A 26,512-nucleotide genomic window follows, 5' to 3' on the forward strand; every position below is an offset into this window, starting at 1 on the left:
TGATATATTCAGTTCACACAGACTGAAGAAAAAGAAGGAAAGGCAAATTTAGGAACATAAAAGGGGGGGGGAAAGCCTTGAATCTTCAAATTATGCTTTATTGGAGCTTTTTTTTTCCTGAAAAAAAGTTAATTGCCACATTCTAAATCCAACACATTCCCATATTTTTCAGTTAAACCATGGAAACTAGAAGAGAATTTTAATTCCTAGTTCAGGCCCTCAGCTTCTTTAAAATATTGTTTTCAAAGGAGCTTATACATATAACAGTGCATTTTCCTTGAGGGATATAGGCATTAGTCCTCAAGATGGAGGCTGCTGGAAGGAAGTCATCTTCCATTAGGATATTACATAATTCCAGACCATGCATTTAATGGAATAAATTTGTAAACTGTCAGGCTCCTATGCCATTCAAACCCAAGGAAGCCTCCAGTTACTGTTAAAACTTGCAAACATAAATGTCTCTAATGTTTGATCTATATCAAACATAAGCTCAGGTTTTATCTGCTGGGGGGGAGAAAAATCTTTTTTTTTTTTTACAGAAAATGATTAAATCCTCCTTTTAATGCATGTTTTTCAAAATATATGAGCAACACATATACTCACATAATCCTACAATGCAATAAATTACAATGTATTTATGCACAATAAGGAGATTTCCTCCAAAATCAGTTTTATTGAAAAAAAATGCTAAATAACAGCACATGACAAAATGGATTCAAATAAATATTCCTAAATTTCACTTAGTTTACAACAGTAACTGACACAATGGATGACACAAGGAACCTAATGACCTAAATCACATTTTAAGTCATACAATCAAATTATTTTTAATATAATAGCAAGTGTTTTAATTCCTTAGAAAGTGGCCGTACTTGTACTTAAACATCTATTAAATGCATTCTCAATCAGAAAATCCAAGCCCGTCTCTCATTTTTGAAAAAAAAATTGATTTTCCATATGCCTACTTTAATATCTCCCACTACCCTTTCCTTTCTGTTATCACCCATGCTGTACCTATGTGCTTAAAATGCCGGTCTCTATCTCCACCACCCAAATCCCACCTCTCGTCAAAGTCTAGCTCAAATACCACCTCCCTTCATTAGCTCTCTATAACTTCCAGCTTGAAGTAATCACTCTGTTCTAGTAACCCTAATGTCCATTGCCAGAAAAGCATTTTCAACATGCATTAGATTACCTGACTATATATATATATATTTTTTTTTTTAAAGATTTTATTTATTTATTTGAGAGAGTGAGAGAGAACACAAGCAGGGCAGGGGAGGGGAGAAGGGAGGGATAGAGGGAGAGGGACAAGCAGACTCCCTGTTAAGCAGGGGGCCCCAACATGGGGCTCGATCCCAGGACCCCGGGATCATGACCTGAGCTGAAGGCAGATGCTTAATCAACTGAGCCACCCAGGCGTCCATATATATATATATATATATATATATATATATATATATATATATATATATATATATCTTATTAAAGTAACTTATATAAATGCTTCATCCCTAAACCCTCCCACTGCCAATACACTGTAAGGCCCCAGAGATCAAGATTCATGTCTAGTTTCTCTTTGAATGTATTTTAGTGCCCAATACATGGTTATATATACTTATAACTCAATACTTGTAAGTTGAGTAAGTTTTGGTAAGTATAATATCCTTTTTTAAACCAAAGAACTTTTACACGAAGTCTCTTACTGTGTGTTGCTGCCAGTATATGTAAAATAATTACCCTTGTGAAATAGATACGTACGAAAGTTTGGAGAGCCAGATGTTCAGGACTGACAAAGACAGAAGTTTATTCAATTCAGTATACTCACTTCTAATAGTAAAACTTTGAGCAAAGCGTTTCACTATAAATAAACATTAAGACTGTTTCTTTATGAAACTGGCATAGTTTCTGTTCTGAATTACTACTAATACAAATGAGTCTGACATGGCAAAGAACTTGCTATTGTTACATGCAAGGAGTATCTTCTTGCAAAGCCATTAAATCTAACATAGAAGATAATACATTTTTTAAAGCTGGTTTATAACTTACAATCCATATAAGAAAGATGTTTATGTCAAGTAAGTGTTAAAAATTCTTTAGTTAAAATCTACATTTTAAAATGCTATTTCTCCTGATTTCAAAAATGTCATGAGGAAATGGGAGGGAGAAAGAAATAGAGAAAGAATGTTGTGGAATAGAAATTATTCAATACTGTATCTATCTGTTTAAATTAGTTTGACTACTGGAATGCACTTGACCAGTCATAAAACATCATAGAACAGTGTGGACCGCTCAAGCTTGTGCCTCAAACTAAATTTGAGCATCCTACCAAGACACATATCTACTATGCACAAGGGCTGCCTTAATTATTGGTATGATTGTGCAGAAAGTGCTAGACATTATTTTACTATACTCCTCTACAAAATGTTGTGTCTCTCAAATAATGTTATTTTTAACAGCATGATAATGAACTTCAAAAGCTAGAAATAACAGTAAAATCTTCCTCAAGCCTCAGTGAGCCTGACTAGTCATAATGTGTTATCAGAAGACATTTCTCAACATTAAATGTATTGCTAGTATTCATCTGCAAACTATAAGTAAATATATTACCAACACAATTTGGATCAAAAGAACTGAGTTCCATCGAATAATTAAAAAACTGGTTAAGAACTTAATTCAAAATAACAAACTAGAGTAAGTAAATTTATTTTGTCTGAAAGTAACTACTTTTGATCTATGTATTTGGAACAGAAAGTTGCCATATTAAACAACTCAGAAATGCAAATGGTGTCATAAAAAATAAAGACAAATACTATGTAAAAGATCAGATTTTTTTAATTGGAAAGGCTTGTAGCTTCTGCTATGTTCTCTAAGTCTCTGGTTATTAAAAGATTGTTTTAATTATCTTTTAAATAAACCTTTATTTTAGGATAGTTTTAAATTTACAGAAAATTACAAAGATAGTGAGTTCCCATATACTTCACAACCCAGTTTCCCTTATTTTTACATCTTACCTTCATCATTAGTAATGAACTAATATTAATAGAATATTATCAACTAAAGTCTATACTTTTTCTTTAATTGCCCCTATTTTTACCCAATGTCCTTTTTCTATTCCAGTATCCTATCCAGGATACTGATTACACTTTAGTTGTCATGTCTCAGTTCCTACTGGTTTTGACAGTTTCTCAGACTATTCTTAATATTGATGACCTTGACATTTTTAAAGACTATGGGTCAGGTATTTTGTAAAATATTCTCAAAACTGGGATTTGTCTGATGTTTTTCTCATGACTAGACTGGGGTTATGGGTTTCTCAACTGTAAGGTTACTCCTATTTTCACTTTCTTTAAAAGAAGTCACTACTGGCAGCCCTCAACTAAGGAATGGGGAGTTACGGTACACTTCCTTGAGGGTTGAGTATCTACATAAATTATTTGGAATTTTTTGACATGAGAGATTTGTCTCTTCTCCATTTATTGATTGATTCAGTTGTTTATTTACATCAGTATGGATTCATGGATACTTACTGGGTTAAAATTCAATACTCCTTTTTATTTAGTTGCTTAATTTGTTCCATCTTTGGCCATTGGGAAGTCTTTAGGTTATCTTTTTAAATTCCACCCAAGCATCCCTAGTCATTAGTGGCTTTTTCAAGTAGCACAATTCTTTGCTTATATCAGCATCACAAACAGAGGGTTAGAGGTGATAGAGAAATGTGTGTGTCTTCAAATAAAGTTTTCTATAGCTACAATCAACTGATAAGACATTCTAAAATAGACCCTTAAGCAACCATCACAAACTTGACCTCATGCTCTCTACCACAAGAAAGGCACAGCAGAATCATTCTAGTACTAAGTTTTATTTCATTACTCACAATTTCAAGTCTGAATATATATATTCCCCCAAATTATTTCCCACTATTTATTTTCACATTTTAAGTGATTTTTAATGTTAAGGCAAAATACTTTTTCTCCTTAATGAAAAAACAAAGGCATTTAAATAATAAATGAAAATCTTTTAGGCATTGTACTAAGCTTTCCATTAGATAGTTATGCTTTATATTTTAAAATTAAAATGCTAATTTTAGTTTGTATATATACACAAATTTGCCTTAAACCAAGCTGCTTGTTATGAATTATGTAAACTAACTCTTTGGGTTAAATACTCAAAAATTTTTTAATATCTCCAATTAGAATTTCATCAATTTTAAAACTGTTTTATGAGTACTTAGAGATCTATATATTTTAAGTGCCACAGAACTAAGTGGCAATTATTAACTGTTTAACAAAAGGATAATGAATAAAAAGAGGGAAACATGCATTTCACAAAAAAAATATTTCTTCATTGAATATCTTCTACCTACATAACTTATCATTTTTGTTCATAATTTTATGTTACGCTTACCTTATAAACTCTAACAAAGTTTTGTAGTAATGAAATAGAAAATATATATTTTGTCACTAAAAGCAGGATTAATAGTAATGCATTTTTATTAGCTGTAACTTTACTTTTGTGTCCTCTTCCATCTCCTAGAATCAATTTAACATTATTTTAACTATATTTTTAGTCATAAATCAGGAAATGATGTTACAAATTGACAAGATTTTTTAATTATCATGAAAATTGAATATTTTGTTAATATATTTTGAGTACCGGGGCCCCTGGGTGGCTCAGTCAGTGTCTGCCTTTGGCTCAGGTCACGATCTCAAGGTCCTGGGATCAATGCCTGAGTCAGGCTCCCTGCTCAGTGAAGAGTCTGCTTCTCCCTCACCCTCTGCCCCCCCACAGCCCCCAAATGCTCTCTCTCTCTCTCAAATAAAATATTTAAAAAATATATATATATATTTTTAGTACAATTAAAAATAATTCTGGGACTTAAAATAAGAAAGTACAGAATGAATGCATTTTCAATAAGAGATGTGTAGATACAAAAGCACCTACTATATGTTGAATGTAGGTGTCACAAAACTTAAGAATTCCCAAACAATTATTGCTACTTGAAAAATATAAATAAGTAACAATAGAATTTCCTAGAAATTTTGATGTGGTAACTTTTCTGAAACTATTACTCTTACTACTACTCTGAATTTCATCTTGGGAGAGACATACTGCCCATACTTCCAATAATTTGCAGCACCCCTCTAACACCAAGTCTGATACTAACTTTGCTCCAGATTTAGATGCAGAATGAAATCAACTTTTGTCCCTTAAGATATCTTAGGCCAGCCAAGTCCTCTCTCTCACTTTATTTGTTAGTCATATTATGTCTATTACCCATTCATTCAAACCTTTCATGGCTGTTCTTTTCCCACATACACTAGATCTCATGGTGGATCATCTAGAACACTCATCCTCTGGCCCACTGAGTCACTGGTGACCCTTCATTCTAACACATCCCCCAGCCAAACCCAAATGTGGGTAGAGGCTGCAATCTGAATGTTCTCTGTATACACAGAGATGTTGAACTGTTAGAGGAAAATTGCACAACCATGCCAAGGATGGACTACATACTTACGTTCTTCATCCTCAGCCCTGTTTGTTATACCTGACTGTACCCTTTGACCTTTCCCTGGATCATCCCAAAGCATTAAATCAGCTTTACCTTCAGGAAGAGACAAATAAACCTAATATGATTTAAGGGTCATCTCTGGACATCTCCCATCACCCACCTACATTAAATAATTTGCTCACTTCTTTCCATTGTGAAATTTCTTTTCTACCATTAGCTATAAAAACATAAGTTAAAAAAAAAAAAGATGCATATACTTAAATCTAAATACCATTAATAATGGTTAGTCCCAGATACTTTTTTGTCTTAATGGGAAAGACGTTTAGGAGTGAAGAAAGAAAAATGCTGTAGGAAAAGGCTGGGGAGCAGACCACAGATTATTCATACTTTGCAACTTTGCCTACACTCAGCCCAGTTAGTCACTAATTGGATCAAGACAAATAGGGAGCTCTCCGCTGCGGTTGTGTGTATGCTTTCCTGCTTTACATGATTTACAAAGTATGTGTATGCACGTATGTGTATGTGTGAGTATTTTAACATGGCTGGACTTTATACACATGAGCTTTATTTCCAGATTTCTTTCTTGAAGTATCACTTTATTTCAAATGTTTACATACTTATCACTTAGCTTTTCTAGTATGATCTCCTTTGTCATCATAAGTCTAAGTTATATTGTCTATGAGATCTTCAGGAAAACTTAAAGATTTTTAATATGCATCTTATCATCACATAAAGAGAAATCTGAGTATAGCTTGCTCTAGAAACACACACACACAGAAGCAAATCTATATAGACCTATATAAGTTTTATTTATCAATCAGATACATCGTATCACATACATTAGAAGCAATTTAAAATAAAATTAAAAATTATAATTGCACTGTATTTTGATTTGTATTACTCTACAGGGAAATCAGAATAAACATTTTACCATGCTTAATGTAAGCTATGTGTGGAGCAAATCATTTAGGCCACTCAGTTAAATAGTGGGGGGGGGGGGGAACAAAACTAAAAGAGGTAAAAGATATATATGCTCTCAAAAAAATTTGAGAAAACAGAGGGAAGAATAGAATGGCTAAAATAACCAGAAAATGTATGCAGTCTCAAGATAATGGGATAGAAATTATAAATAAATTCCAAGAGGATGCAAAGTAAAGGTATGGACATTTATGTGTTGAAAAATTTGTGGAAATTTTGTCTGCGTTTTCAGTGCTCTATCCTGGGTCTAGCTTAGGGGCTGACACATACTACGTTATTAGTAAATCAGTATTGAATTGAATTGCATAGTTGTGAAGTTTCAGAGAATTTCTCAGAGCCCTGGCTCTTGAATTCCATTCCAAACTGTCTGGCTGTTTTATTATCTCTAGTTTAACTCTGTAACCCAACACTGTTTCTCTGCCTAACTCCAAAGTATAGATAACTAAAGTTGTCTATTTAGCTTTTACTTTTGGTTTTGTACTTAGACATATCAAATAGTTGAAAAAACATATAAAAGTAGAGACACATGAAAGACAATTGAATCTGTTTAAAAAACAAGCAAAATATAGTAGGAACAATATGGTGTTGGGTTTGGAAGACAGAAGTAGAATCACATTAGAAGCCAATGGATGAATTATAAAAGAAAAGTTAGAGAGGAAATGGACCTGAACCTTGGTAGTGATGATGAAGAGGTAACAGATTAGGAGGCAGAATAAGTAAGGCATGGTGAGTCTGGTGTGTTTGTGTGTTTGTGTGTGTGTGTGTGTGTGTGTGTGTGTGTACATGCCATGTGCAAACCTATGCACCACAGGTTGAATGCCAGGGAAGAACAAGTAGGAGCCTAAAATAATAATGAGATTTAGTGTGAAGTACCATCATAAATCACTCAATCCTTGAGGAAACACAAACTGGAAAGCAGATTTGGCCATCAGGTCAAAGGTGACATACTATATCAAAGGGGTAGTTGGATATGTGGTCTGATGCTAAGGAATATGGCCTGGGCTAGAATAGGCAGCAACAGTTAAAGGCATGGTAATGGAGGGCACTTCCCAAGGAGAATATGTACAGTGAGGAGAGACAAGACCTTGAAACTAGACCTTGAGAACCAATAACATTTAAGCGATAATGAGAGAAGAGAGGGTCAGAGAAGTCAAAAAGGAGTGTCAAGTGCCATTAAGGGTTCAAATTAAATCAAGTCTGAAGAGTGTTTACTAGATTAAGAAACAAGGAATTAAATGACATTTACAAGATTTATTGTTTGGTTGGTTGGTTGTGTTTTTGTTTTTGTTTTTTTCCAGAGTTCTGCTCAAATGGAAAGCCAGATAATGCAGAGCTTAGGAGTAACAATAAGCAAAGGAAAGAGACTGAATATAAATTCCTCTTTTCAAAAGTCTGTAAAGGTAAAAAGTAAATTATGAAAGTATCAAAAATAACTGAGAGCCCAAGGTTTGTTTCATTTTGTGTTATTTAAAGTGCTTTGAGCATGGTTCTTATAGAGAAAAATTTAAATTTACCTAAGTTAGAGAGGGTAAATGATGAAATACACTTTTGAATTATCCATTATTATTAGAAAATTTTGATTTTGAAGACTGGAACATCACTTACCTCATTTTTCCAAGAATTCAAATTAACTATTTTTAAATAGATATGTTTCAAAAAAAATAAAAAATAAAAAGTAAATAGATACGTTTCAGCAGGATTTTCCTTAATTCTTCAGTATCTCTGTTTTTGTTTCATTCTGTTTGGGATTTCATACATTGTTTCTTGCCTTTCTTAGCTGCCTTTTTTTTCAGTAGATTCAAAGTCTAATAATAATTCTCTTAAATTTTCCCAAGCAATTGTAATCCATTATTATTCTAATGAACTCCAATTTATAAGCTATCTAATATATAATATCTGTATGGTTGTAGACTGCAACCTAATAGCAAACATTCACCTTTTGGTGTAATAGCTCTATCTTTCTTCGATAATATCTGTAGCTTAAGTTTTACAGCTTCTTTCTATTTCCATACACGTCTCAATGCCTTCACTATGTATGCAGCTCTTCATTGCTATTTTCATTTGAATAGCCTGTTCATTCTGGTACCTAAGCACTATCATTTGAAAGGATACCAAAAAAATAATAATAATAATAATGAAAGGAAATTAGAAGTATTTTAGGAAATAGAATTGTTTTCACTAGTTCTTACGTTTTCTGGAGTATTAAATTTAAGTAGAGCCAAAAAAAAAGCCTTTATATTTTATTTCTGTCTTAGTTGACTGCCTGGATAAGAACATTTCAATTCTCAAGATTTACCCTTAACTCTTTATTGTTAAATATTTAGCTTTTTATAAAGAGAAATAAGCATTTGGAATAAGTAGGTTTTTACACATAGAATTCAATCCAACAGGTGAACTGGAAGTGAACTTTCAGAAAAATGCAGTCAATTCTTGGCTAATGGGTTACCATTTCCCATTCAAGACCATCACCTAAATAACTAAGATTCTTATAGGCAGGACAAGAATATATAAATACTAACACTACATTTTTTTAATCAAGTCAGAGAAAAAGACTGAGTCAACTGGGTCAGGATATGACTAAATTTCTCTGGGATAAGTGGTTAAGATCCTGGGCTTTGAGCCAGATCCCTGGGTTCAAATCCAAGCTTCTCTACTTAGAAGCTGTCTGACCACCTAACCACTCCATAATCTGGTTTTCTAGACTGTAATATGACACAAATAATACATGTTGTAGGGTTGCTCAAAGGATTCAGTACTATTATATAAATAAAGACACTTAAAACAGTATCTGGCACATAGTTAGAATTTAGGAGATAATCCCGCATTTTGGCTCTGTAGAATAAATCACTGACTGTTGCTTGTCCCATGAATGACCAGTCAAAACATTTCAACAATAATTCTTTCCCCCACTAAATTAATGTAAAACTGTGGTGAAAAATGCTTAAAATTCTTGATTTATTGTAGACATTTAGTCAATATAGTAGCATGCTTTTCAAAGAAAACAGTGGACAGTATTTCCAGGTACACAGATTGTATATTCTGTGAATTTCATTCAGACTCAGAAAGTAAAACCACCTCATGTCTAGTTATTGATAATAAAAGAATTTGAGGCTGTGGGGGTGATCGCCTTGTTTAAATACTTGATAAGAGAAATAAAAAATATAAAACCACAAAAATATATATATTTTAAAAATCACAGTTAGTGAAGTTATGTTTCTAGAGAGGAATTTTATTTTCAAACATCACTAGCTTCTAAATATTACCTTACATGGTTATATTTCCTAGGCATTAAATGTTTATAGCAATGTGCTTGTGGTATCTGCTGCACTGATTTAAGAATATATTTTGATCATTACTATCTCTTGCTGTTTGCCTGCAGTGAGCTCTCACATAATTAGGGCTGAATACACTGCACTTTTAAAATTAAACCAAGCCTCTGGGAAAGAATCATGGAAATAGATGGTTAAAGGACACCCAGGCAATTAACAATCATGATAAAGTTAAAAATTGAAGATAGGAAAGTAGGTTAAGAACTATTCTCTCTCTTTCCAACATGATGTGTTGATACAGAAGGAATATACATTAGATTTATTTTCCATAGAAAAGAGATACAGAGGCAGTTCACATTTTAGTCAATAAGTAAATCCCTTTGCTATCTGCCAATGGATTTTTCCACCTTTTAAGAAAGCACGTAATTCTGAAATAATTCTTGACTTGACTGACTAAAGACTAACCTGAAAATACTTTATGCTTTCTAGAATCACAACAGTGTAACAATAGACTAATAAAGACTTAAAGGTTAAATATCTGAGATAATTTTACCCCAGCAATTATTTTTTTTGCAAAAGAAATACATGCAAAAGTATTTATCTGTGATAGTTTGCAACAAAACTCTCAGAAATAAATAGTAAAAAATTATAAAATGTAGCTGATGATTAAATATTATATAATCAATATATCATGATTTCTTCAGTGGCATCTCATTTTTGTACAACTTCCCTATTGGCATTCTTTCCCTCCATTAAAGTTAAATCCTTATGTGCCTGTCTTCTTTACCAGACAAAAAGCCTCTGAAGGACTGTTACTGGTAGTTTCATTCTTTCTCACACTGAAAGCACCTAGTGTTCCCTGAAAACATACTCAGTACTCAGTAAATATTTACTGAATGAGTAAATTCATGAGTAGAATCCAATGTCTTTTAGATAAACCACTATTGTTTATTTGTACTTATATATTAATCACTTAAGAGGATAACAAAAAGAAACTAAAAAGGGAATTTACTATTTGTTAAATATTGGCTAGGTGTCAAACACCTTTCACATATTATCTTATTATCACAACATCTTTAAGGAGACAGATAACATTTTCTCAAATTTTACAGACTAGTTTCAAAAAGATTGAACATCTCCTCAAATCAAGTTAAAAGGGTTAAGGTTCTGACTTTTCTGAGATCATGTCTGGGTCATTTTCCCACCAAAAAGTTGCATTATCTTGCCTTGCCTTAGCATAATTAGGGTTTTGCTCCAAATACAAATCAGATTGTGAGTAAAACAGAAAGATAAATAGTAGTATTACACTTCTTTTTCATTATAGCCTGATCTTTCTTTGTGAAAATTATCTTTCCCTTTTTTTCCTTACTTTTTATTGTAAAATAAACAGAGAAAACAGTGATTTTATAAATCAAACATCCTTGAAACCACCACCCAGGACAAGAACTAGAACTTTACTAGAACTGCCCCTAGGAAGCCCTGCCATGTGTACCATCCCAATCACAGCCCCTGAGCACCCTCCAAAATAACAGTTCTGCTGACTTTCACAGTAGTTTCTTCCTTGAACTTCTTTATATAGTTTCATCACAATTATGCATCCCTAAATTGCATAGTTTGATCTGCCTCAAACCTCCACTTGCAGAGTATCTCTTAATCTACAAATTTCCCTCCATCCCATTCTTTTCCTTACTATTTATCTGCTGAAGAGCCTGGGTGGCAGGCCCATCAATTCTCCAACACTGAATTTTGCTGATTACATGCTCAAGGTACAAGTTCAGCATACTCCATGGCCCTCCGTATTTCCTGAAGTTTGGCACCTCGACCCAGAGGCCAGATGAGACTCAGATTCCATTCCCTTGGCAAAACTACAGCTGGTGTGTGTTCTTTAATCAAGAAAATGCAATATCTGGCTTTGCTCTTTCTTGTTATTAATGGTCATTGATGCTCAACATCTAGATGCATTAATTGAATGGTGGTGGTAAAAGGGTAATTTTCTAATAATATCATTACCTTTTCATGTATTAACTTTAACAATTTTATAAAGACACTCTTTTCTTCCTCTATTATTTGGCTACACATTGGCTCAGATAATATAGGCAAAGCAGGGTAAATGCCTGATTTGTTTCTTTTATTTACGCAAGTTTCAAGGTAAGGAATTGAGTCCCCATGAGTGTCAGAGGTTAACCATTTTTTGGATCATTATGAACTCAAATTCAAACACCTGCCGAGTTTGAATTTGTTGAAATTCTCATCCTTTTTGAAACTCATCTTGAATTCTTCAAGTTGGCTCCTGATTCCTTTTCATATTACCCTGGTAGTCTTTGATAATCTCCTTACTATCTGGTATGTCAAGTTGTTCCAGGCCCTTAGCATGTACTTCCAGCCCCAGACCTGGGACAAGCATTTTTCCTCTTGAAATTACTGCAGACCTCTTGCTCTTGGATTGTGCCAATCCCATCCCAGTTTTGGCTGCTTCTCCAGCATATAGCTGTTGGTTATGTGGGAGGTCTGCCTATTCTCTGATCTACCAGATAACCTTGATTCTCATTATTTCCTTCCTTCAACCTACATGGAGGTTCAGAAAACACAGGGCTTGCAGCGGCTGCAGGTTTGTCCCTACTTATTGATCTTTTAGGTTCATGGGGATAGTTCTGCTGTAAATGTTGTCCATGTGTTTTGGTTTTGCTATCTATCTGCTCTATTTTTTATGTGCAAAAACTAAGCTACCACTGTCTTCTAAGACTCGAGTTCCCTTTCCTTTTAAAAATTATGTCGACTTCAATTTCCTTGTTTCAAGATCTATGATATGCTTTCCATTAACATTACGCAAGGATCAATTTAATAGTGCTTATTCAGAAAAATTTGGGTTGGATTTTTTTTTAAGTTTGGTGAACACAATAAAAAAAAACCTACTTACCACAGAGTCAAAGTTTAAAATAATCTTTCAAAACACTGACTCAATATTTTATTAATTATACCTATAGAGACAGTGTTAATTTCCAATCCCCACACGACAGGGCTTGAAATGTGCACCGTTATACCAAGGCAACACAATTTGGCAAAAGAAAAAAAAAAACATGATGCATATCAAAAAGTAATGTAAGTTATTCTTTCTTAATGTCACTGCCCAAAGAGAGATATTTTCAGCTCTATTTTGATGAAGACAGCATTGATTTCAAAGGCAATGACATTTAAACAGCATTTATGGGGCTGTGAAACAGGAGTCATCCCAAGATATCCACAACATATATTCCCAATTTTTTTAAAAACTACATAAAAACAAGCATTACAGTAAACTGAATTAATACAAGTATGTATGCATATTATTTTAAATAGCTTCAAACTTTATTTCTCAATACATGTTTCTGTGTGTTAGGCTATCTGCACTAAATTAAAATATTCCATTTTTTGTAGGAAACATAGGGGGAAAGACCATCTGGTTGTTGAAAACTGTGTATGAAAACCAAGACTGAGCATAATATTGCTAATATTTCTTCATTCACTCATATTTATCGAGTGCCTACTTTATGCCAAGCATGGAGCTAGGCTTGGGAATACAGCGCTTTATACAGGGGTCATAGTCAAGCCCCTAAGTGAGGCTTAATTATAGATGAGGAAAGATCAAAATCAAATTAGCTAAACAAAACATTTCATATAATATAATAAATTCTGGTAAGTTCTATGAAGAAAAGGCAGGGCAGAGATATAGGGAATAACTGATAAGCAGGGTTTTGGACAAGGTTGAAATTTTACTCAGGTTATATTTGTTTATATCTTGCTACTATTATGAAAAATATTACAGGGCTCATCCTTGTATCCATGAACATGTAATATTTTTTTTCTGTAAGATAATTTACTAGCTTATACATTTTCAAGAACTTTTTATAAGGGTCAAATAGACCTTCAGAAGGAGCACTGGGTGTTATACGCAAACAATGAATCATGGAACACTACATCAAAACCTAATGATGTAATGTATGGTGATTAACATAACATAATAAAAAACAAATAGACCTTCAGAAAGGTTGCAACACTTTACAGTCTTTAGAGCACTATGTTGGAAAGCTGTGCTCCATGGCAACATTATTAAGTAATTGATGAATATTTTTCTAGGAACTCTGATTTCAGTTGTTTTTACCTTTTATAAATTTAAACTTATTTGGATTTAATTTTACTGCAAACTAATGAGAATGGATTTTATTCAACTATTTTAGTTGATTAATACTACTTATTGTATGGGGTGCCTGGGTGGCTCAGTCGGTTAAGCGGCTGCCTTTGGCTCAGGTCATCATCTCAGGGTCCTGGGATCGAGCCCCGCATTGGGCTCCCTGATACGTGGGGAATCTGCTTCTCCCTCTGCCTGCCACTCCCCCTGCTGTGCTCTCTATCTCTCTGTCAGATAAATAAACAAAATCTTTAAAAAAAACTACTTGTTGTATAACTTATCTTTTATATATTGATTTGAATTTTTTTTCAAGTTTTTTCAAATTTCAAATGTGGGTATAGAGTTTATATTTTTGGCTTTTGTAGTCAGTGATTCCTTTTCTATTATATATCCTCAATCATGGTTGTTAAAATGTAGGAAAGTTACTGATATATTTTAACATATTTATCTTATAATCAGCCATCCTACTGAACTTTGCAGTTAATTTGATCATTTATCAGCTGGTTCAATCGGCTTTTTAAAGCAGGTAAACATCATCTGCAAAAAATAATTTAGTGTCTTCTCATCCCAAATATGTTTCTAGCTATAACTTTGTGCCTTATTGCACTGACTGACCCATCAAGAACAAATCTCTATTCAATCCCTGATCAAGTATCTAGCCTCAGAACTAAACTTCTTGGTTGACAGGGAATTCTCTCTCTCCCTCTCAAGACAAGTCTTTCTAGCTACAGTCCTAATTCTTAAATGGCTTGTCCAAACGAAACTGTCTCCAGGTATTTTCTACCCATTGTTTTTAGCATCGTATTTCTGTGTAAAAATATTAGGTAGTTCAGGAAGTCTTAACCTGGAATCCAAAAATAAATGTGCTTGCAGGGAACCACAAACCTCTTGAAATCACAGACAAAATTTTGTGAATATATGCACTTTTCTAGGACAGAGGATCCTCAGCTTTCATTTGATTCTTAAAGTATCCTATGAGCCTGACAGCCTAAGAGTCAGTAAATGGATAGGCATGAATGATTAGGATAATCAATAATTACAGCTAATAGAATTCTTGGGTTATTTATATTATTCAATACATGTACAACCATAACTAGGTGGTGTCAGCATAAATCTCTGCTGTTTTATATATCAAAAAAAATATCTGAATCCCAGACAATGTATCTGTCACTAATCTTCAACCTAATTCATTACATGATTATTCAAAACAAATACCAAATTTATTGCTCAGAACAAAGAACCTTTTTAAAAATAATTATTTAAATAATGAATTAACTCTTCTATAGAAAAAATAAGGAATACTATTTTCCCTATCAGTACCACTAACATAACATTCAGTATTCATTTTTTCAGCCTCTGCTCACATCTCTCAAACAACAAAGATTGTATAATTTTTAATAAGGTATATTCTCTTTAAAAAAAACAAGGCTAACACATTCTGCAAGGGTAATAAGTGACATCTGCTATAAAATGATATTTAAAAAGATTTAAAAATCATTCTTTTAAATTTGCGATCTTTCTTAAATTGTATTTCCAAATAACCATTTTTCACAGGCTATTAATTTTGACAATAAAAAAAATGAAAGAATTTAGCAAGTTATGAATCATCTTATTTGGCTCATATATAACATTTAACTGATTTGAAATAAGATCCCAAATGGTTTAACTATGCCACTCTCTGATGAAAATAAAGATTAACAGGAAGGAGTACATGCAACTCAATGCCATTAGAATTTTCCCTAAAAGCTATTCTAAATGCTCACTACTGTAGCATTCTATACCAACTTAGAAGATAATAACGGTATACCCGGAAAATTTTGCAGCTAGAGGATGCATTAGAAGTTTTCTAATGCTAATTGACTTACGAGTGAAGCTATTTCACATAGCACACACAGAAAGTGCCATTGTACATCAGGGCTTCTGCTGCCCAGACTTCTAAGATAAAGAAACAGAACAGCCTAACAGTTAATGGCCCTGCCTTCACAGACACATGTGGTGCTTTAAAGAATTCTAAAGGTTGTTAAGTATGTACAAAGAGAGTATTTTCTTTTCTCAAATAGTTCACACTCCTTAATTCTGTTTCAATTTTAATTTCATAATAATAGTTAACACACAGCATTAAGTGCAGAGCATAATTTCTAAGCACTACGTATCTAGACACTATAAAAATATTTATAATATGAACATAAAATATGTATCACTCCAACAACCTGAAAAGATACATATATTATTTTCCTCATTTTATAATTGAGGAAACCAAAGCCCAGAATTTTGTAGACCATTACATTATCGTTTAGCTTACAGTATTTTTCCCACTTCTTGATATGTAAATTTCTCTTTGAAAAGTTTTAGTATTTTTTTCTGACTCAATCCTGTTCTGAAGCTTGTGTGTGATGACCCTTGGTGAGGTCTTTTCCTTTCATGATGGTAAGCACTCTGTGAGTTTCTCAGAAAAGACATTTCACTTCCTGCTATCTGGAAAATTTTGTTTAAAATGTCTCTGTTAATTCCATATGTCCATTTTCACACTTTGTTCTCATTCTGAAACTCTTTTTATAGATTTTGACCTTATGAATTATCCTTTATTTTGTGATAGTTTCCATTCTCTTTTTTTTTGTCCTAATTCTGAGAGGTTTCTTAGACTTTATGTGCCAACTTACTACATGTGTGTGTGTTTTTTTTTTTTTTTTTTTTACTTCCTGGGTACTCTTTTCATAGCATATTGCTCTTATTGCATACATAAAATATCTTCCTGAAGATATAATTCATAGACAATTTTTTAATAATGTTGTAATTTCCCTTAACCGCAAATGCTTCTCTGTTCTCTGGACTTTCTTTTGCTGTGTGATTTAGTCTTTCTCTCTTATGATGGAGACTTCTCAAAAGACTCATAATCTTTTGCTTACAGATCACATTAGATGATAGAATAACAAAATGTAATTACAGTCTCTATGTACATATGCAAGGCTTTTTGCAAAGTCATTAGATAATGAATAAGAATTTGTAGGCTTTGAAATGTCTCCCATTGGATGTATTTTTCTCCAGTTTCTTGCTTGGGGAGAATTGACCTGGCTCCAAGCATTCTAATGTTAAGCCTGAGAGTTCTGTATTCACAATGAAGACCCTTATTTAATCCTCCTGGTTTCAGCCTGGCTTTCCTCGAAACTGTTTCTTAATTAGTACCTCATGTCCTAAACACTTCTGGGGTTCAATGGTGAAGGACTGTGGAAGTAAAATATAATTTCTCCACTAGCCTTCTATTTCCCAAAATGTTTTTGAGATCTCTTGTTCCTCTGCTTTCTCCTCTTTTTTCTATTTATCTCTGTATCTGTGTGTCTTCTCAAATTATTCTGGAATGATTTCAAGAGGTAGGAAGAATAAATAATTAGGTTTAATCCATAATGTTCGCCTGCAGGTTAGAATTATTTATACTAGTAGCCTTGTTTCCTTTTAGGTAAAAGAGCTGGAGTGACGGAATTAAGATTGAGAAGAGCTGAATTCCTGGCCCAGTTCTTACGATCTATGTCACCATGTTCATGCTGCTTAACCTCCCTGCAGTTTCATTTAGTCATCTATCCTGGGCAGAGAGATGTAATAGTTGTGACACGTCCTTGCATGTGGCAGTGTGGGGAGTGGATGCTAGGTATTGCTATAGGGAAAGAAAGAGCTTGCTTTATCTGGATTTACTCTAAGATTAAATGTGTGCACACCCTGGTTGCTGACTAATTCTTCACCCATTTATTCAATAATATTTGTTAAAAGTCTGTTATGTTGACTCAGGAGTTTCAATTCTAAGAGAAATGAAAATTTTTCTCTGCACAAGAAATTGTACAAGAATGTTCATATCAGCAAAAAAAAAAAAAAAGAAAGAAAGAAAGTACTGAAACATGCTACAAAACATGGATGAAACTTGAAAATAAGCCAATAACAAAAGACTACATGCCATTCCACTGAAACGAAATGTCCAGAAAAAAAAAAAAAATCTCTAGAGGCAGAAAGTAGATTGGTGGTTGCTTAGAGCTATGGGGGGAAAGGGAAGGGGAAATAGAAATGAGTGCTAATGGGTATGGGTTCCTACCTGGATAAAATTTTCTAAAATTGATTTGGATAATGGTTGTACAATCTGAACATACTAAAAAAAAAAATTCAATCATACACTTTTTTTTTAAAGATTTTATTTATTTATTTGACAGAGAGAGACACAGCGAGAGAGGGAACACAAGCAGGGGGAGTGGGAGAGGGAGAAGCAGGCTTCCCGCGGAGCAGGAAGCCCAACGTAGGGCTCGATCCCAGGACTCTGGTATCATGACCTGAGCCGAAGGCAGACGCTTAATGACTGAGCCACCCAGGCACCCCTCAATCATACAGTTTAAATGAGAATTGTATTGTATCTTAATTATATCTCAGAAAAGCTTTTAAAAAATAACGCATCTGAGAAAATTTAAGAAAAAAATCTCTTACATGCACTTTTATGGCATTAGGAATATAAAATTGAATAATGTTGAAGACATCATGGAACTTAAATTCTAGCAAAGGGACATACATATAATTATAAATTCTAGTGAAATGAGAGATTCAGAAAATTAAATAGGGGTAAAGGTTGAGGGTGATCACAATGATTAAACTGAAAGCCAAATGACAAGGAGAAACTAACTGTGATGCAGAATGACAAAAAATGAAAAGAGAATCTCAGGCAGTGAGGTTAAATGTCACATCAAAATCTCTGGGACAGGAGAGAACTCAGCTTACTGCAGGAGCTGAAAATTTACCCAAGGGCTAGAAAACAGTGAGGGAGTAAATTGTGGGTGATGAGGTTACATAGATAAATTGAAATTGTGCAAGATCTTGTAGCTCAAATGTACTCTAAAAGTAATGGGAAGCCTCTGAAGGGTTTTAAGCAGCATGATATTATTAGACATTAAATAATATTTGCTTTTTAAGATCTCTCTTCCCACTCTATGATGAATAGAATATAGTTTTGACTTTCTGTCCTAAAACTGCTTATGTACATCTAAACAGAAATATCAACCACACTGGTAAACATACATCACTCATAATTTTAAAAAGGGTCTCAACTGGTGGCAGTATTAAATTGGTAAAGTCGATATGGATAGAATCTGTAAAATGTTCAGTCAGTAATTCCATTCCCTGAACTCTGCCCAAAATATAATGAAGAGTAACACACAAAGATGTTCATTACAGCCCTACTTAAAATGAATGTACAAAATTTGTAAATAGTTGCCAATTCTGTATGTGTGTAATCAGCCTTACTAATTTAGCGTTAGAGCTAATTTCTTGAAAATAAAAACAGGTCTATGTAAATAAGATGGTTCAATTGTAAATCCAGGACACATATAATTCTGCTATTTTACTTTAACTGAGTGGTCAGTTATTAGGTGAAATGGTTCAAGTATATTATGGGGAAATTAACTAATAAACTTGAAAAGGGTCATCACATCAATTTTTGTCATTCACACTTGGGTGGAATGTGTCAGACAAACATTCAACTCAAAAATAAATCAATGTCGCCTGAATGGCTCAGTCGGTTAAGCGTCTGCCTTCAGCTCTGGTCATGATCTCGGAGTCCTGGGAATGAGTCCCCTGTCAGGCTCCCCGCTCAGCAGGGAGTCTCCCTCTCCCTCTGCCTCTCCCCCTTCTCATGCTCTCTCTCTCTCTCCCCCCTCTCTCTCCCTCTCTCAAATAAACAAATAATATCTTTTTTTAAAAATCAATGTCAATATATATGCTTATGGGCATATAATCGTATACAGATGCCCCTTGAATAGTTTCTATCCACATGCACAACACACACACAACACAATACAGAGAATTAATAGAACCAGGATGGTTTATTTTGCAAAAACATAGATAATTCCAGGATGCACCAGGAAGCATTACCATATTCCCTTGATTTTTTTCCTGGAAAAATAATGGTAAGTTGTACATCAAGATGCCTTCACAAAGAAAATGATTTGTAGAAGAAAAGTACTTAGTGTAAGTGAAAATAGTCTTTTTTCCTAGTGTATGAAGATTTTTTTCTTCATTACCACCACCTCTACTGCTAAAATATATAGTGTCGGCTTAATTCGTAGTTTGTTACTTCTTTACAGAAACTGATAAAATGAAAATTTGTCACAGACCCAGAAAACATTCAGTACTCTTCATGTAGGGCTATGGTCTACCATAATTTGTATTGTAATTACAAGAAACTATATTTGAAAGTCCTCATGCTTAGCCCAATTTTTGTCTCTAAGTAATGAAGAAAATTATCTTCTAAATAAAAGAATTACACTTAGAATGGCAAAATGTTCACATAAGCATCACATCAGATATACTCTCCTTGCCTCTTACTCACTTTGGGATATAAGTTCATTAAGTGGAATAATGCAGAATTACAAATACTGCTTAAGTTGCTTTTTGGTGTTGACGTTGTTTTGGTTTGTGGTTTTTGACCAAGTAGATACAGCTTACTTTGATTTTGTTAAATGAGCTCTTGATAATAAGTAATATATTGTTTCAATGCATTTAAAATTCTTGCGTTACTCATCAACATTCAAGTTCACAGCTGTAAGTCCACATAATTAAATGTGAATTGGTGAAAACGCATCTGCCCAAAGTCTCTCAATTTATACCAAGTCCCCAAAAGTAGGTTTAAAGGGAAAGTTGCTCAGAAAAGAATGCAAGACCTCTTGTAACATTTTAGTAGTATAATATCACAGTCATATCTATCAAATGCAATGAAATAGTGAAACATTAAATAAAATTTAGCTTTGTAACTTACACATATACAGAAGAAAAAGTAATGGAAGAAATTCATACTTCCAAATCTTTCAAATAATTTCACTTTAATTGGGCCTAGAGCCCCTAAGAAAAACTTAATTGAATTTATAAGCTATAAAAAGGTTCGCCTAACAGAGAAAATAAATAAATTCTTAAGGTTAATTTTGGCTGCGACGATATGGAAAGCAAATAACAGGAGCATTCCTGGGAGAGTACAGACTGCACTCAGCACAAAGATAACGTAACAGTAGGCTAATTAGTCCTTAAAGCCCAGAAGGTTGAATTGTTTTTTTTCGTGAGAAGCTCCCGGAAACAAAGGTTTCTCTGACTTACTGTGTAATATGGGTGAAGCCTCCCCTCACTAATGAACACATATGTGACCTCTGACATCACCACTCTGGTGGCTGCAACACAGGCAGAGATGCAAGGCTAGAAATGGCAACATCTTCAGGAAGTGACTCCCGTCTCTAGAGTCTTTGTGTGCTTACGACATAATAAGCTTTTCGTACAGTTACTCGCACTGATTGACGAGAAGCAGAAGAAATAACAAGTCAAGATATAAAATCTCCTCCCTTACCAGAGGCAAGATGTGGCTGACAATATATATGAAACGGGAGCATTATCTATAAAAGAGCCCTTATGTAAGTGTGATCCAGGAAAATAATGTCAGAATCCTCTGAAATGGCAAATAGTCTGGTGATAAATTCTTTCAAGGTAAATTACTCAAATGATAAAAACCACCTGCAAAAGTACTCTACTCTTCCAATCCATCTGAACGATTGTATCATAACCATGGATTGGCTCTGAAAGCACAATGCTACGCCAGTGTCCATTTTTTATTAAATAAATTAAAAGTAAAATTTTAACTAATAAATATATAACCACTGTTAGCGGTCGCAAAAAAAAAAAAAAAATCACATTTAACCGCCTGATTAGATACTTGTTTTTGTGTATGTTGTGCACATGAAACTCAGTAAGACTGAGACCACGTCCTCACTACACAAAGATCAGTGTAATTTTACTTTTTAAGTAACTATATTTTCCCTAGTTTGGGGGATTACATACCATGATATAAACAAAAACATAAGATTTTCTTTACTAAACTCTCTAGCTCCCACCTAATTATTTCCAAAAAAACAAAACAAAACCAAGTCTTACGAGATTAAAATCAAAGTCTATGTTCCTTTGGGACGCTCTAGGGGAGAATCCAGTCCTTGCCTTTTCCAGCTCTCAGACACTGAATGGCTTCCTTGGCTCCTGGGACATCACTGTGATCTCTGCTTCCATCACCATATTTCCCTTTCTGCCACCCAGTTATTTCTAACAGTATTGGGAGTATTTGATATTTGACTCTTCTTTAGTCCCTGAAGGTTTCTAACATCATCCTCTCCTGAGAAAGAAGGGAAATACAGAGCCTCTGCCCTACTTCCACCGGAGGTAGGAGAAAACTACCTGCCAGACATAGCAATAGCTCTCTTGGGCCAGTGGGTGAGAGAAGCACCTACCTAGCTCTGCGGGAGTCTCAGTGGGAGCACAGCCCAGCCACCAGAGGGAAGTGGAAAGGGACTTGCCTTGGAAGTCACGCTGAAAAGGGATACTAGATCATCAGCACAGTGTTAAAGTCCTGACATGCCCTGGAGTAGCAGGCTCACACTGCACGCAGCCGTACAGGGCTGACCAAAGAGCAGAATGAGTAAACTTCCTTGGCCATGCAAAAGCTTATGAAAGTATTAAGTTAAAAAAAAAAATCCTTATTTCCAGTATCTCCCCATCCCTCCATGGAAATTTATTCTTGAGTGTCACTTTCTCGGTGGCTAAAGTATTACTGAACGTAAATTTGGTATTGTAGGAATCAGGGCAAAACTCTGCCCTTAAAGTGTCTTCTTCAGGAAGGAGCCTGAGGTGAACAGATCATAATCATAACATTTCTATTATGTTAGAGATTATTCCCATATTGCTTTTCCTTTAGGAAAAAAGTACTGCTAGAATTTTGTCCTTCTTATTTCTGCTTTTGTCATTACATTATCCTGACATGTTACAGGTTTTGAGAAATCTACTGGTATTGAGAGCATATAAAAATATTAATGAAATAATAATAAGATTTAAATGTCTTAACATATGCAAATAAGTATGTACATGATTACTTCCTTAGTTTTTTGTTTTAGAAAACTGGTATATATTGTAATTACGAGTTTTAAAACCTGTCTTTTTTCAGATACCTTCCGGTTAAAAACTTAAACCTAGTAATTGTTTAATTTATGTCTGTCATTTCCTTTCTCCAGTTATGCAAGAGAAAATCAAATATTGCAAACTACTCCACACTGGAGTTTGTTTAGAGTATTACCTCACTTTTTAATCATTTCTCATTTCTTTGAAATGTATGATAAAAATAAACCATCATCTGATTTCAATTTATTTCTTATTTTGTAACATTTTTTGTTGTTTTTAAAAGATATTTTTGTCTTATATGACTCACTTGAGAAAATGTGGAGAATCTTTAACTTTATGAATTTCATTCATTCAAAAGATGCTGGCGCATCATTCCAATTCCTGAAAGGTGGCTCTATGTTTTTATCTAGTAGGTGGTGAAAGTTTAATTATTTAATATGTGCCACCATTTTGAAAAGTGTAATCTCTTTTCACATTATTCAAGAAATAAAAGTATCATGTAATCAAGAGTGATCACTTAACTGAGGTAAAATTAAAGTGTAGCATTTTATTTACATGTGAATAGTGAACCACATATATTTCTGGAAACACCATGCTTACTTTTGTTATTAAGACTAAAGGCTGTTTCCATGTAAACTTTCTTCATGATGAAAAGGTATTAGGTTGCAACATATTTCCACTGAGGATTGAGGGAGAGATAATATTCTACATTTGACTTTAACCTTTAAAATTCTAAAGAACATGACAATCTAATACACCTGAAAACAAGGTCATTTATAAATTTGCTTCTGTAAGTATCTTCCTGATGAAGGAAACGTGGTTGATTATTTAGTAGATCCTCTTAATGTAAACATTCTTTCAGTCCAACTCTTAATTTGCCATAGACTATAGATGTCATTAGATTTTATAAGTCCTCCTTTGGACTTTGTTACATGTTTTTGCAAATAAGGACCTTAAAATGATACACTTCCTAAATTCCATTCACCCTATCCACAAATAACAGAGGCTACTGATTTCTGAGACAATATATAAATTTCAAAGAAGGTGAAGACAGTCACTCCAAGGCTTTGTGTAGCAGGAGTTTGGGTTTTCCACAGCTAATATCATTCAGAACTGTGGACAGCTCCTATTAAGGCATGGAGTTGATGGCAATTTCCCTTAAACAAAACTCGAAGTAATGCTTTCTATTCCTGTATTTGTTTGCTGTTTAACAGACGCCTATTAAAACTGCATAGTTGCACACATACTCCTTCCACTGATTCCTTTTCGAAAGAGTTCAGTTAAATAATAAGTAATAAATGCCACCCTGAGTTTTGTAATTTTAAATGGAAAGCCCAACCTTATTCTGGAGTTGCAGGGTGTGCGCACGCTAAGAGGATCTACTTCACGACCTTCATTTGATAATCTCTAAACAGGCTTATAACCGAAAGAATACTTGGGCGACAAATAAGATGGGGAAACGTCTTAATTTTAATTCTCGGAAGCAGTTTCCCTGACAGCTGACAGCTCTCTGCCCTTGTTCCCGAGCTGGGAAACGGGGAAAGAGATTTCTGAAACAGACCTGTAGTCAAGGTCAAGAAAGGGTGTCTCTCGGTTTCAGGAAGGGGGCTCTGGAAACGCCCCCTGCCTCTGTTTTGGGAACTCGAAGCTTCCTGCCACGTTGCTGCCCGACCTGGCAGCGCCTGTTCCACTGATACCTCAAGTCAGGGACGATCCAAGCGCAAACTGCCCTTCCTCAGCCTGCCAGCCACTATTCTGAAGAAATGCACTGAGGATGCCCAGTGCCTATAAGCAGATGAAAAACAGATTAACATTCCCCAGGGGCGAGAGCGGCTGGAACAGCTAGGACCTGTGAGTCACTGTCTCCGCTTGCCCCATCCTCTCCTCCAGCCCAGGAGCGCCTTTTTCCCCTTCTGAGGGGCCCACTTCTGGGGGGAGCAGCGCGAGGAAGGGAGCCACCCCAAAGACGACTTTCTGGCCGCTTCCTTACACTCTCATCTCCGAAGTAAAAGTTTTTCTGGCACAACTTAGCATCCTCCCATCTGGGGGTCACCGTGGACTTCTTCCCCGATGTGTCCCCAAAGTTCACGAGGCAAAGGAGGCGAGCCTCCCTGGGATTCCCGGGCAACAGGAGCTCCTCATCCCACCCCCTCCTCGGCGGAAACTAGTTGAAGAGTCGAGCCAGCTCAGCCCGAGTGGAAGCCGCCGGCAGCGCCACCCCCCGCCCGCCCGGCAACCCCTCCCTCCGAGTCCCCGGGCGCCCCCTCCCAGGCGCGGGGAAGCGTGTTGGAGGGCGCGCCCGGAAGGGAGGGTGGGGCGGCGACAGGGAGTCCTCACCTGAAATCACTGTAAGGGTGGATAATCCAGAAGCCTGCAGTTTTAACCCTTTCCTGCTCCTTCTCCACCGCTTTCTGGCTCCCAAACATGCGGAGCGAGAATTTGTTGACCCCGGGCTGCAGCATGGAGGTGAACTGCCTCTGCATGAAGCCGTACTGCCGCCGGGGGCCCTCGGCGTCCTCGAAGCCCCCGGCCGGCTCCTCGCCGCCGCCGCCGCCGCCGTCCACCTTGAAGCACACCGAGTTGCCGTGCTCCTTCGCGCCGGCCCCGCCGCCCCCCGGCGGGGTGCCCAGGCGCTTCTCGGCCGCGGCCGACCCTGCGCCCGTCGCGGGCGCCTTGGCGGGGAAGACACTGTTGCCATCGTCCCGGCTGTTGGACGAGGAGTTGAGCTTGCCGCCTCCTTCCATGCCCGGGGGACGCGGCCGGCGACGGCGCGGGCTCCAGACTCGCCGGCCGCCCGGCGCCGGGGGACACGAAGCTGAGGGGGCAGGGGCCCGAGCTGGCTGCCGGAGAGCCCGGCTGCCCGTCGCGGCGGCGGCGGCGGCGGCGGCGGCTTCTGCTTCCCGCCCGCGCCGCTGCTCCCTGCGCGCCTCGCTCCCGCCGCCGCCGCTGCCCTCAGTGGCTGCGCTCCAGGCTCCGCCGCGGCTGGTGCTGAGGCTGAGGCTGCCCGAGCGAGGCGAGGCTTCGCTCAGCCCTCGCGCGCCAGCGCCTCCCCTCGGCTGCCCTCTGCTGGCCGGAAAGGGTCTCTCCCCGCCCGCACAGCGCGCACTCGCCCTCCACTCTTGCTCCACTTCTGCCCAGTGTGACATTGAACTCAGGAGCCCTCCGAGACATTTATCTGCACAGGTTGTGAGAGACTCGGTGTGTGTTTGCACGTAAGAGGAGAGAGAGAAGCAGAGATGCAAAGTGACAGAGAAAGACTGAGCTAGCGGATGTATGTGCGGCCAAAAGAAATAAACATCCTGAAACTCCCTGAGGCATCGTCACATTGAACGCCTGTTTGAATGATGTTACAGATAGGAAAAGGGAGCGAGCTGTCTCTGCATGCAGAAAATTCACGTGTAAAGCTAGATGTACATAATAAAGTAAGATTTGATAATGGATAATAAATTTCATGAGTAAAAGGGAAGTTGTGTGTGTGTTTTGTAAGGAGGCAGACAGCGAAAGGGACTAGGTCTGGGTAATCGGGAGTAATCAGCTGCTTGGGGCTTTTCAGATGAAGATGTGACACCAAGGGACAGACAACTGACCTCCTTACACTTATCCTTGTTTATTCTTCCCCAGCGCCTTAAGCAGGGGATG

The 26,512-nt window shown here is 36.2% G+C and overlaps 1 protein-coding gene across 1 annotated transcript in view; it reads right to left on the reverse strand.

Annotated features, from left to right (window-relative positions):
- Positions 1-26,287, reverse strand: part of HCN1 (hyperpolarization activated cyclic nucleotide gated potassium channel 1) — a 399,792-nt gene extending 373,505 nt beyond the window's left edge. The window contains exon 1 of the mRNA XM_036111774.2: positions 25,211-26,287. Coding sequence (XP_035967667.2) covers positions 25,211-26,019 — 809 coding nt within the window. The 5' untranslated portion in view covers positions 26,020-26,287. The remainder of the gene's footprint in view (positions 1-25,210) is intronic.
- Positions 26,288-26,512: the final 225 nt, after the last annotated feature.

The sequence above is a fragment of the Halichoerus grypus genome, chromosome 2 (assembly GCF_964656455.1).
Source record: "Halichoerus grypus chromosome 2, mHalGry1.hap1.1, whole genome shotgun sequence".
Taxonomy (NCBI): domain Eukaryota; kingdom Metazoa; phylum Chordata; class Mammalia; order Carnivora; family Phocidae; genus Halichoerus; species Halichoerus grypus.